General features: G+C 41.4%; 1 protein-coding gene across 2 annotated transcripts in view; it reads right to left on the bottom strand.

Moving 5' to 3' along the window:
- Positions 1-5,243: 5,243 nt before the first annotated feature.
- Positions 5,244-13,897, bottom strand: part of PTBP1 (polypyrimidine tract binding protein 1) — a 43,697-nt gene continuing 35,043 nt past the window's right edge. For both annotated transcript variants that reach the window (XM_074978070.1, XM_074978071.1), the window contains 5 exons: positions 11,939-11,972; positions 11,351-11,443; positions 10,791-11,007; positions 8,951-9,028; positions 5,244-8,326 (listed from right to left, as the gene is read on the bottom strand). In XM_074978070.1, the coding sequence (XP_074834171.1) occupies positions 8,194-8,326; positions 8,951-9,028; positions 10,791-11,007; positions 11,351-11,443; positions 11,939-11,972 (555 nt within the window). In that variant the 3' untranslated portion in view covers positions 5,244-8,193. The remainder of the gene's footprint in view (positions 8,327-8,950; positions 9,029-10,790; positions 11,008-11,350; positions 11,444-11,938; positions 11,973-13,897) is intronic.

The raw sequence follows: 13,897 nt of genomic DNA, 5'->3' as shown, positions 1-13,897 counted from the left end.
CTCACCCTGGGCTTTCTCCTGCATGAAGGTCAGTCACACCTACTTGATACTGACTGCTAGCCTTACCCAGGCTGGTTATATCAGAGCTAGTCCAGCTATGCACCAGACAGCCCTGGCCACACACTCAGCAGGGACCAGCTCTCAGGGGGAGGAGCTACTGGACCCACAGACAGCTTGCGGCAATCAGTGAGAAAACAGGAAAATGCAGGCCACAGGTTTAAAACAAGGGACCCTGATACTGGGTTAGATGGACTTCTAGCCTGACCCCATGAGACTCACCAGACAGGATTCCTGTTGTACCAGATACTGTGGGGGGTGGGGGGCAAGTGTACATGAACAACAGGGTGGGTGTTTCCAAAGGAACAGTGGTTTAAAAAAAATCCAGCCATGCAGAATCCACCATAAAAACAGACACTAAGAGAGAAGAGACGTAAGGATTCACTCCAAGGATTGAATTCAATAAAACAGTATGATGTGTCATATGGAGGAATATCATTTTTAAATGAATCTGGCAATGTACTGAAAAGGGTAGGTCAGTTTTCTGACCTTCCTATCAGAATACTTTGTGTAGACTGCACAGTGGTTAACTCTGGAAATCTACCGTCATTTAACACCTTCAGTTCTTTAAAACCAGCAGGAAAAGAGTGACTAAAGGGCCAAACAAGCCAACCAAATCAAAAGGTTGAACCAACAACGAAGCAGCAGCTTGTGGCAGGACTGGCAGATGGTAGGAGAAACAGTAAGCGATAAGCCAGTGCCACTTCTATACTTCCAGAAACAAGAGGGTGTTGGAAATCATGGATGTCACCTTGTAAATATCTTAGAGCTTCCCACAGTGCAGTAGTACACGAAAGCATTTCAAGGGGCACGTCAAAAAAAATAAACTGCCAAAAATCAGGAGAGAAGCAGATATGGCACTGGGAGAAAGGGCTCACCGATAAGACCAAAGCCCCCAAACGGGGACAAGAATGTTTTAAGTGTAGGAAACACTGACTTAGAAGGATGAAATGCTGTAAGATTGCTGTCCAGAGGTTAGGCTTACTGCTCAGGCCTTGCCAGACCCCTGAGGTGCCATGGCAGAAAGAAAAGTTATACTTCCCTCCAGTCACTGGTGCTGTGACGTTTTGAGAACAGCACTTGTTTCTGGGCCAATGGGTTTGTAAGCCAGACAGCATCCCTTCAAGCACATCTGCATTTAACCATTTCTAAAGACCTAGTTGAGAGGCTCCTGAAAGTTATTGATGCAGACAGGTTGATTCTTTCGTCAATATTGCAGTCTCCAATAGATGCTGGGAAGAAGAAATGCTGTCAGAGGCTGCAGCAGCAGCAGCCACTTAGCAGCCTCCCCACCGACATTCTAAGACAAATGATACAGAGCACTAATCCATCTTGAGAGTTTCAACAAGAAAAGCTTTGGTCTCATAAGAGACATAGGGTACTTTGTATTTTGCAAAAATGCATTTGGCTCCATTGGTATTTGTAACATTGAAGGTGCTAATGCAGAATATTTCAAGCCAACATCTCAAGCATTGGATGGTGTAGAGCAGCTGGTGTAGACCAGAATTAGAAAATACTCTTTACAGCCTTGTTGACTGGTTGAAATTAGCATCACTTTCTTACTGTATGCAAGATGTACAGGGATGCTTTGGGAAGCTTAGATGGTCACCAGTGTTCCTCTCCTTTTTTCCATCCACAGGCTAAATAAATTGTTAGTGCATCACTCATAAGAACACCCCATCCACTGTGGATGGCTGTGCACACTGTTAATCAGCTGGGTGGGAACTGAATCTCTCCTGGGCAGACACCCAAGCCCGCAACTTATAGGGAAAACCATCATCCCAGCGCTTGACTGTGAAATTCTACTCAGGCTGCAGGAAGAGAGGTCTACCATGAGGGTGAGAGCAGACTGCACCTTTCAGATGGGGCACCTTGTTAGCTTAAAGCTTTAGCACAAACCCAATACATCTGATAACTCTTACACAATTTCTCTCATCTCACACAGCCCTAGGCAGACCTAGGCTTACACTTTACCTGGGCAGCATGTTTGCTTTGAAGTCTCACCTGGCAGGTGCATAAGCCACAGTGTTCTTTGACTGACTTTTTGCTCTTTGACAATTCAAGTGTTTCAAAACACTTGCAGTACATTGTTACAGAGCAACTGATGGTCAAATTGAGATGGAAACCTGGAACAAAAACTTCCATCATATATACACAATTTGGTCCCAAACCAGAACGCTCATCTGTTCTCAAAATAATGCTTTGCCTTTCCTGCCATCCACTAGATAAGGATGCCTCAGCAACAGTTTGGGGAGAACACCAGTCAAGATGGTTCCAGGTAACAGCTACAGGCAGACAAACATTAGCTAACAGCCTTTAAAGAATCCTCCTTTCCCAGCCCTCCGCATTATGAAGTTAGGCATGCACTGGGACTGGCCAAGGACTTCCCATGGCAATGAGCCAGGCCACTTAGCTGCATGTGCAGGGAGGGACAGATATGCGAGGATGGGATGCGATAGCCGGCAGGAGCACCAGATCCACACATTTGGACAGCTGCAGCCGTTTCCATGGAGATATGGTCCAACTGTATTGCTCCTGCCTGTCCCTTCAATCGATATTTGCTTTGCCTGGAGAAGCAGAGCTGGGAGGACATAATTATTGCACCAGACAGTTGATAATTAGAAATTCATTAATGCCTAGGGCTGAGGGGGTCAGGAATGCAGGACAAGATGGGATTCTCTCTCTCCTAGGCAGCCAGTCTGCTCTAGAAAGCTCAATACTTCCCTCTCAGGCATCTTTTCTGAAACAGGGGATCCCATAGCAAGGAGAGGCCTGAGGCCAACAAAACATTGCAGCATCTGGCTGGTGGGATTACACCACAAGTGTTGGGTCTTCCAGGAATACTGGCCAACTTCTCTGACAGGAAGGAAGAACTAAATGGGAATGGAAAAGAGCAGGACTTTGTACCACAATCACCATTTATTCAAATGGCAGTTACCAGGGCACAATAGCTGTGCTGTGTGTGTGATTCAGGAGCACTCTTTCCTACAGCGAAGGTCAAGTTACAACGAACCTACTGACAAAGGACAGGAGACAGGGATTTTACCATCTGGAAACTAGATGGTTAGGATGGAGGATCCACCCTGTCTAGAGTCAGGCAACGCTATCCTTCTGAAGAAGCTAAATCTTTCTACATTTGCACTGAGCTAAGAGCCTGGTAACCACCTCAACAAAAGGAGCTTTTCTTCCACACTACTTCCATGAGAGAGAGATTTGCCCACTGGTTCTTCAGCATGGAGCACAGGGGGTCAAAAAGCTAACGCAAATCTCATGACACCTGGGGGCAGAAAGGAAACAAAGATTGCTCTCCCTTCCCATTAGCAGTCTAAAGCTTCTCAAAGGCAACCCTGAAAGCTAGTTCTACCGATCTGTCTATAGACCAGACAGGTGCAAATACTGCTCATGTGCATTAACCGTCAACAAAAAGGGTTAAAACCAGAAGAAACCCAAATTCATATTTGGAAGCCAGTTCAAAGAGCTCATTTACCATCCTTACTGCTCCTGGGGAATGTCAAGTCAAGCAGCAGTGCTTTCAATCAACATTTACTAGGGCCAGTGTACAGCAGTGCAGCTCACCACACTGCACTAACACTTCCTTCCTTCTACAGGCAGCACATGCACTGAGAAGTCTCTGGCCATTTACAGCACTGAGCGTATAAATAAAATACAAAGCATGTTTTCCCTCAAGCATTTCTCAGTCACTTTGTACTTGGGAGTCGAGATGAAAGTACATAGTCAAAGAACTTAGATGGTAACTGAGCAGCCACCTTTCTCACCATCATAGAGATGAGTACACCCATTTTGCCCATGATTAAGGCTCTATCGAATTCAGTTCATTTTGGTTAATTTCATGGACATGGGGTTTTTAAAACAGTGTATTTCATGATTTTGAATAATTAAAACTGAAATTTCAGTGTTGTCAATGCAGGGGACTTGACCCAAATCCGAAGGCAGCAGCACGGCACTGCCATCCTTACCACTGTGCTGCTGCTGGCAGGGTGCTACCTTCAGATTTGAGTTCTTGGCTAGCTGGCCATGGCTCAGGCTTTCAGAGCAGTGCAGTACGCAAGGGTGGTGATACAGCTACCCCACTGTTAACCTTGTGACACCACCATCCCTTCTTGGGTCAGGATCCCCAACGTGAGAAACACTGGTGTCCCTGTTGAAATCATTACAGTATAAGGTACACAAGAACACACAAGAGACCAGCTTTCACATTCCATGACACGTTTTTCGCAGCCATGAATGTGGTACAGCACCCTCCCCCCATGAGGTGAAGACAGCTTTGTGGAGTACGGTTTAGTTTTTAATAACTAGATTACCACAGCTTCATATGGGACATTCACTAAGTGGTACTTAATTGGATGAAAAAACATTTCTTCCTCTTTTGTTGGGTTTACGCTTGATATCTTTATACTGCCAGTTACGCATTGGTTAACCTTTACTTTTAGGAAGCCAGGACTCTTAATTCACTGAGCTGATCGAGAAACAAATTCTTGTCTGCCATTGTCAGAATCACCAACCCAAAGAGCCCCAGGAAACTGTCTGTGCAGATACTATACCATGTGACTGGCACAAGAGTCTCACCTGGTTAGAGACAAGAATGGCAGGATCACTCAATGCTTCACCATTAAGTTAACCAAAAAGTTTACAGACCTCTCTAGAGCCGAATACTGAAGAAGGTATTATGCTTCACTTGAAGGTTAGGTTATTCCATGGATATTAGCTTGAGTATATGGAAAGTTTAGGAACATAAAATAAAGTGTTGGAATGTGACAAAGGCAGAGCATCAGTTAAGGACCCCATAACCTCATACCTCTGAACTTCACCCATTCAAACAGGAAGGACTGGAGTGTGAAGAGTTTGGAGTGGATTATTAAAGTGTGCTATATTATCTTTTCTGGTTCTCAATCTCTCATTATCACCATTTACTCAGCATAGTCAAAAATGCTAACAAACACTCCATCAGCCCAGAGGTATGTGAAAGTCAGTTATATAAAATGAGGTAGCTGAAATTACATTAGAAGGGAAAAATCAGAAGCAAAAACAAAAAGCACAATAAAAAGATAGGAAAATCAGAAGCAAAGAATACAGAAGAAATTTATTGAAAGCACATGTACAGACTGGCCAATAACTGCTTTCTACAATCTGAACAGTAAATAATAGATCTACAGAAAGGTACAAAGTTTGTTATAAAATAGTTTTAATTTCAATTCTTTTTGCATTACAAACATTCTTTGAAAGAGGCAATGGAATTTTGATGTTACGTGTGGTCACCCTCCCACAATACTGAACCTGTAATAGCTGTTATCAAAATATACAATACATCTGTTCGCCATAAAAAACTGGGTTTTGCTGCCCCCTCATGTCTTACAACAGGTATAAAAAAATTATAAATATTTACACCCTTTTGTTACTCATTCTTTACATGCAAACATAGGGATCCAAAGGATAAACCCACAGCTGTCTGGGCTCTGTGGTCACCTCAATTCATTTGCTTGCATCTTACAAAATACAGTCTTGTTTGCTGACCCAACCAATGTTAGCAGCCAGCAAACAGGTTTCATTCCAATAATCCTCTTCCCAGTTTCTTGGGTGAGGTTGATTAAATTCATTTAAAAATTAAACTGCAGCTGTTCCGCTTGGGTTGCACATGGATCTCTCTTCAAGACAAAATGTCGTCTGTGGCATTTTCAAGGGCACACATTCTATAGCCAGAATCTCCTGGCTACAAGGGAAACAGATTTACCATTTTTGATTGCGGGGGAGGGAGAAGAAGCAAATTAACTCTGGCTGACAGCAATTCCTAGAATGACTGTTAATTTGCGCTGCGAGCATAAGATGCTGGACAAAGAAATATGGAGCTTTTCAGATAAGGAAACCATAAGACTTTTGTGATAAACTTATAAGGACCCACAGCAATTGGAGCCAGCACCTTCTTAGCAGAGCTGGATTATCAGCTCCCAACTGGGGCCACATTATTGTTTCAATTTAATGGCGGCTTGTAATGCCTTTCAGCCACAAGCAAGAAGACAGGCCAATATCCCTAAGGTCATGTCAGCAACCCAAGCTGAACCCTCACTCAGACATCACAAACTTCTCCAGCATAGTTCACAACCAGAAGAGCTCAGAGAGGAACTAAGAAAGGTTAAGACTTTTCTAACTCCTCAGTGCCAGGCAAGTCAGGAGCTTCCATGCTAGGCAAGGAAAACTTGCAACACAAAGAGAGACAATTAAAAACAAACTTTGGTCCACTATTTGCAGAAAACCCTGAAAAAAAAAGTATGATTCTTGTTATTTTTGCATCCAAACAAGTTAAAGGTTAAAGGGAAATGTAAGGCAACACCGGATTATACAAAATAGAAGGCAGAATGGCACTGGAAAGAGTTCTAAGCCAGAGGAATGGTGTTTCCATTTAACAGTGGTTTTGTTACTGGGGAAAAAACAAACCTGCTGCATTCCACTTCTCTTAAATTCCTTGCCTATAACTTAAAAAACCTGGTCTTATAGGTTAAAAAAACATAAAAACTTCAGCTTGGGTCCATTTACTCAATCGAATTCAGAAGCTGTTGATGTTCACTACTTTGAACATCTTTTGCTTTTAAAAACTGCTTAGCTCAACATGTTTATTGGTTTCATTACATGACTCATCTTCAGTCCTGACCTCAGCCTGAAACTAAATTCCCGCCCTAGTTTCAATTACAAAAAAAAATAAAATAAAATAAGCACAGTATATAAGGGTAATACCAACAAAAGGAGTAGATTTAGATTACGTTTATACCATCTTATCATTCTATAAAAAAGTTACTTAAACTATTTCTTTTGCATATAAAGAGATTAGAATATTTGGTCAACTGGAAATATTGCTAGGCACAGATGACAGCAACAGCATCAAAAAGTATAATACAAGGATTAAAACAAAAGCTCAAATGCTGAAGACATGCTACAAGAATGATGGTGGAGCTACGCTGGCCTTGTTAATTGTCAAATTAGGGGCACAATGGTGACTCAGATGAATACCTTTCTAAATACGGGATAGCTGATAATTCTTCAAATCCTAGTCAAGTGTTCAGATATATGTACAATTTAGACAAGCTCATACTGATTTGTTTTCTTCACAAGTGGCCAACAGTGGTTAATGTTTATAGCTTGATCAAGGCTCTTGAAGAGGGAGCCTGTCAACTTGCTACTGACACTGAAATATAACGGGGCCATAGGAATATTTCCCATACAGACCTTTCTGCTTAGTTGGAATCCAATAAGCCAAACCTTTTAATTAACTCCCACCTCGAAGAGTGTACAGATGGAGATAAAACCACATGTGGACTAGAAAAGTGACAAGATACATGATACTATGCAGATTTAGACATTTCACACACAGTGGGACAATCAACTGACTAATTAAAGCCCAATATTTTCTTTATCCACTCTGCTAGCTTTACTTGTCCTTCATTTTGAGTTGATTCAATAACCAGAACTCACTTATTCTCCCCTCAACTCTTCCAATCTAATTCTCAAAGTTCAGATGTTTTCCCATCAGTAAAATTAAGTTTAAGGCACAGGATTAGCAGATGTACATCTTAGGAAACATTACCCTAAAACCCTTCACACACTGGGTGGGCTAGGGTGTCCTGCACACCATGTACTTTGCAAGATCCTGACTCAAAGGCGCTAATGTGAATTCACACAGTGGTTTCTGGGTCTTCCAAGGCTTGCATGGGTAAAGAAAATGAAAAAGGCATCAATGTGAAACCTGATAAGCTTGTTAGGACCAGTTTTTTTTGGGGGGGGTTGGGAGGGAGGAGGGTGAAGGAGGGAGAAAGAGGAAAATTCCCAGAGCAGTTTCCAAAGTGTAAACTTTAACTTGTGATTTTTTTGTTTGAACAGCCATTAAGATTGTTGTCCCATCACCGCAAGGTTAGCATATGAATTAGATTTAATTTTTTTAAAAACAGGTAAACTGATTTCTCTTTAAAAAAATAAAATCTCTGGTCTTTAAGGTCACTTCAGCTGCATTTTTAAAGTGGCTTTTTTCTGGAATGATGGAAGTTGCCTCCTAGCATTCAGCCCGCTAAGGTCAAGGCTGAACCTACGAGGTTCTAGTAAGGTCCATTCTGTCTCATGCCTTCCAAAGCTTTAAATGGTGGACTTTGAGAAGGACACACGCAGGTGGTGATTCTCACCAAGATCATGATTATGGAGGTCGATGAGTGACTGAATGGCTTCTTCCACAGAGCCCATTTGAATTAGAGCCATCTTGCGGTCCTTCCTGCCAAGGCAAATCAGTCAGTTTTAGGTCATGTTTGGTACTGTGGTCCATACAGCCTCATTCTCAGTGAGAACGAAAGTTTCCTTGTTTGATACGTAAGGCCAACCAGACATCTTAGCTGGCAATCGTTCATTAGAAGGTTTATTTCTTTCCTCCCACAAGGCTCGATAGTCTGTCAGTGTTCCCTTTAAGCCAGGCACTTGTGTGGCAACTCAGGAGAGATTCCAATGCCACCTAGCAGATCAGCAGAGTAGCTATAGCTTTTTTGTTTCTACTAGTGGTGCCCACGTCTCAGTGCACAAAAAATTATTCCGGACACTGAGGGAAAAGATTAGAGGGAACAGGCGTCTCTGCAATGACAACATGCATCCAAGCCACCTGATCCATAACCTTAGACTAAATGTCACCTCCGCCGCTCTGTGCACACTTTCTATCCTGGAGATCACCCAAAAATTCAAGGAATGACAGTTCCATAAATCCAATAATCCAACCAGGCTAAATTTCTGGTTTGAGACAACCATTCAGTGCTTTTAGCACCTTCAAATTAGTGGAAAACACAGTGGTAAGATTTCATTTTGCTTTACCAGTTTCTCCCAACAGGACAGTTTTAAAATGTAGACTTACTGGAAGAATTTGAATCCCTTCACCATCCCACCATTGCTTGAGAACAGCATCTTAAGGTCATCTTCAGTTATGGAAGGTCTAAAAGTCATGAAATTACAGTTAATTTTGCAGTCAGCTGACACAAACTAGGAATTTATGCCTTCACTATACATTTTACAAGTTCCTTTTCTAAACTCTTTTCTGCTATCCTTCCTACACTGGCATCTAAGATAGATGGTAGAACAATGGATAGTGATCTCTTCTTGCTACTAATGGAAAATGGCATTTCCCTTGCACCTGTTGGGTGAACCACAACAACTCTAAATTCCAGAAAAGTGTTGCTTGTCTTGCATATGAATCCTTCTCAAAAGCAGCTATGCACTCCCACCTTGCCACTATTACATACATTTTCCTTCCTAAGGAAATATTTCTCCTGAAAATCTGCAAATTCTGAATCACAGAAGATACACACTAAACAAGTCTGCCATGGTCAGAAAAACATTTCCAGAATAAAAGCAGACAAGCAGATCCACAAAAACATGACTTACGTAGTATTCTCCCCCTAGATTTTCAGACATAAGAAACTGATCTCCAGGCTACTATACTATGACAGCCACCACTACAGTGGGATTTAGCTATAACTCTCTATTTGCAGCAGCACAGAGACAACTATATAGCACCACTCAACAGGAAGGTGCTCCCTTAGAGGTTGTCTCTATGACATCAGTACTCATGCCCTGCTGGAAGTGCAGAGACACACATTCACCAATGTCAGCATCAAGTGCACTCTTATCCTCTCTTCCAGCCTGTATACTGGAGTGTGGTCCTTGATTTTCTGGATGCCCAATCTCAGGCTGCAGTTCTTTTTGAGTACCGCAGAAAGAGACTGGCCCCCAGACTCTGCCATGACTGGGACAGTGTCCTGAACTGAAACAGAGGAATTCAATGCCCACCCCCCGGGGGGGGGGGAGGGGGGAGAGGTTACAAAGGCAGGTGAAGGGCTTCTTACACAGGACACTTGAGTGAGACCTATGAGTCCTTTTTAGTTGAAGGTTTAAGGTATAAAAGGCAGATCTGCACCTGCCCAGACATGTGCATCTCCTATATATTTCAGGCATTAGCCTCTTGCATCCTTCGAGATTTGAAGCCTGAATACCAAAGCATACCCTGGGTACTGCATGCTGACATCCAGAGCCACAAGAACCAGTAGTGTATGCTAAGTACACTAGAAGAAAAAGAAAGCCTAACAGTATAGAACTAAATTAAGACTGTACAATTTTAACTATTGTGTATCAACTATATAACAGAAACAAGCAAATAATAAGAGAAACAAGCAAAGCGGAATGCTCAAACAACTGTCAAGTGTGGTAAGAAGGCACTGAGAGGGTCAGGGCAGTTCTGCTTTTGATATCATCAGGTAGCAACACAGAGCAGCAGAAGGCACATGTGCCACTCCAATGTATACTATGAGAGGGAAAAAACAATCTGACTCAAGCTCACTGGCCCCACACGTGAAGCAAAATGGACACGTACAGTACTCTGAAGTGCCATCAGTATCCAGTTTTTCTTCCCAAAGGCACAAACCTACTCAAACACGACTAAGGGGACCAACTTGGACAGCTGGTGTCTTTGGGTTTCTGGGAAAAATGGACTTTATAACTAGAACTGATGTGGGGAAATCTAGATGAGCTGACTAATTCAAATTAGTGCATGTGCAAGAGCTGACAGACCCTGTTTTAAAGATGAGTGCTGCCAAACTCTACTATACCTAGAAAATGCAGATCTGGTATTCAAAATCCTCTACACTTGCAAAGTGCTCCATTTTCCTGAGCATATGAACATTTCTTACAGGGTTACTTACGGGATGTTGGAGAGGTGAAGGGTAGCAGAAGGGGGGAAGATATTTTGGAAGTTTTTGGAGCCCGGCTTCTTGAAACGATGTAAAGGTGAGTTTCCATAGTCTTTAGTTAATCCTTGGTCTTCCTGCCCCTCACGGGGAAGCTGTACCGTCTGATGCTTGGACAGAGTGATACGGATGGGTTTCCCATGAAGCTTCTGACCATTTAAGTGACTCATTGCTACAACAATTAAAACAACATAACAGAAGTTGAAAGGCTGATGTTTAACCCAAACCTCGAATGTAAATCAAATCCTACATACCGTCCAAAACCCAAGACACTTATTTATAATTCTTATATTTTTTGTCCTCTTATTTTATAATTAGATTTTTTTGGCATAAAAACATATACCAGAGTGCAACACCAAACCCCAGCCAGCTAGTAAGGCAAACAATTTAGCACATGGACACTAACTTGAGTGCCATAATAATGTGATCCTCAGTTTGCTCTCAAACCTTTAAACAAGCAGCAGTGCTACAACAGACTGCTGTGTTAACACACTGATGTAACAGAACACACTTACCAAGCTGGGCCTGGTTTCCATCAGCCATTTGAACTAAGGCATTCTCCTTCTTATTAAATAGTATCTTCACCCTCTGAACATCACCATAGACTCCTTCAGAAAGTGAGTAGACAAGAAAAAAAAGTCTTTAGATAGCAAACAGGAAGTCTTGTCCTACTTTTTATAACAAATCAATTCAACACCAAAATCATTCACAACCAGACTGACTTCATTCCAACCAAGTTTACTTATTCTGCTCTACTTGGGGGGAACTTACATACAGCAGAATAATAATGGAACAATACATTAAAGAAAACAGATGCTGGGTTTCAGCAAAAAGAAAAAACTAACTGGCAAAGGACTGAACTTGACAATTTAACATGCTACCACAAATTTTAAACTCCTATAAAGACATGCAAAGCAATGAAACCATGCATAACTGAACACAAAAATAAAGGCAAATTAAACTAAACAGCAAACTATGTAATGTAAAAAAATGAAATAATGCATTCAAAAATGGCAAACTGCAAACTACATTTTTGAAGTATCAAAAAGTAATCTCAAATAAATGAAAAACAAGGTAATAAAAAAGTGTGAATAATAACATACCGAAAAGAATAAAGAGGCATTGGGGTGTAACTCTCTTTAGAGAACAGCAGAGCAAGGCAGCGGAGGGACAGGGAAGAGGTAAGGAATCGAAGGGGAGAGCGAGGTTGCACAAATCGTCCACAACGAGGAAGGGCAGAGTCCCCGGAGGAAATGGCGAAATTGGTTGATGGATGATGAAGTTTTCAAGATGGTTAATATTGAAGGGCAGGTTGGTTTCCGAAGAGCAGGGTTTTTTGGAGGGGGGATTTTTTTTTTTATTTTATATTTTTGTTTCAAGCAACAACAGGAAGCAGAAGTACCGTGCAGTCAGTTGGCAAAGAAATTCCGGATCAGGGGAAGAAAAAAAAAATTCAGGGATGGGGAGAAAAGAAAAAAAAGTAGCAAAAAAACACAGGTCAGTAAATACATAAGGAAATATGTAGTGTTCCATCAGTCAGATTTACAGAATTCTACATACAATACTTGTTTTACAGGAATAGTTAATAGGTTGCATCTAGTGGAACACAATGATAAAGAAAAGCATTTTTACTTAAGATATACACAGAAGGTAAGACACAGTATCACTGCAGAGTGACTTCTAAAGTGATAACATTAATGAAACCCTCAATGTCCTTCACAAAGTAATGGATCAAAGATTTTTTTTGGGCCCCTAAGAGAGGCTGAAACCTGTCACTTAGAGGTGGCCTAACTAATGGTCAAACTAAAAACAATGTGACGATACTGCAAAGTATCTGCTTAACACAAGAATATTTAGTGGACACGTTTAGTGTTGCATACTTCACTTGACCTGAACGTAAGGACTGCAGTCTTGGCATGAATCATTGCTTCCAAAGCAAAAGATTAGCTGGACGAACTGCTGAATCTCTGCTAACTAGATGTTAGGCAATGCTTAAGAAGTGTCTGCTGTAAGGGGAGATAACAAAAGGTACTGGAGGGGAACTGAGTTTTCTACATACTTGCTTCATTTATGTGTTGTGTTATTGCAGAGGTCAGTGTACCGATTCTGCAAGAGTAGTAAGCAGGAAGTACCTATTCTCCCAGGGCAGGATGATAATTCAACATGCAGGCAAATTCCAGCACACACAGTATATGTTAACATGGAAACCCAATGCAAATGGGAGAAACCTAGATTTCTCCCTACCTACCCTACTTACTCTTACATTGAGTAAGAAATTTCACACATTACTAGAGGGAGTGAGTCACTCTGGAGAAATACAGTCTCTTAACTATCTAGATGTTGCACAGGTAAGTTTCTTAAACACTGATTACACAAGCAGTGAAAAAAGTTTAAGTCTGTTAGTTCACTATAAGTATCAAAGTCTCTCTAACCCAAAGACAAGCTGGATGGGTAGTGAAGAGGTCATCAAAAATGCAAGGAATGAAATAATTGCTTAATTCCTACACTCAGGTAAAAACATTTGTTCACATTATTCCTGAACAGTTCTTTAGAAGCCTAGCTTAAAAAAAAAAATCCCAAATTTTAAATGCCTACATAGAAAAATGGATTATGCCGTGTCTACCACTCACACCCGGGCACAGCATGTAATATCTGGAATCAAACTGTACTTGATTTTATAATACTTATCTGAAAATTACAATGCCAGGGTTTTTTTTTGTTTTTTTGTCAATTAAGGGGCTCTTCATTTGTTACATGTTTCAGAAGTCACTTCTACGAGCTCCTGAAGCACTGTTACAAGAATCCAGTCTAGGGACAAGATCTAGCCTGCAACCAGACCACCCTGAGAAGGCCATTGGCACTCTCATTCCCTCCAGAAACAGTAATGATGAGCAAGTGAATTTGATAGATTGAACAAATTCAATCAGTTAAATACTTCTGAATATGGCTCATCTCATCCAAGCTTCCCCTTTTAAGCAAAAGAAGTTTAACAGTTACTTTGATATCACTGATTGCAAGTTCTACAACTACACATAGTAGGAATTAAGTTTTATGGGCAGTTT

The sequence above is a fragment of the Carettochelys insculpta genome, chromosome 27 (genome assembly GCF_033958435.1).
Source record: "Carettochelys insculpta isolate YL-2023 chromosome 27, ASM3395843v1, whole genome shotgun sequence".
Lineage (NCBI taxonomy): Eukaryota > Metazoa > Chordata > Testudines > Carettochelyidae > Carettochelys > Carettochelys insculpta.
Note: the sequence above shows the minus strand (reverse complement) of the source record. Positions and strands in the feature narration are given on the sequence as shown.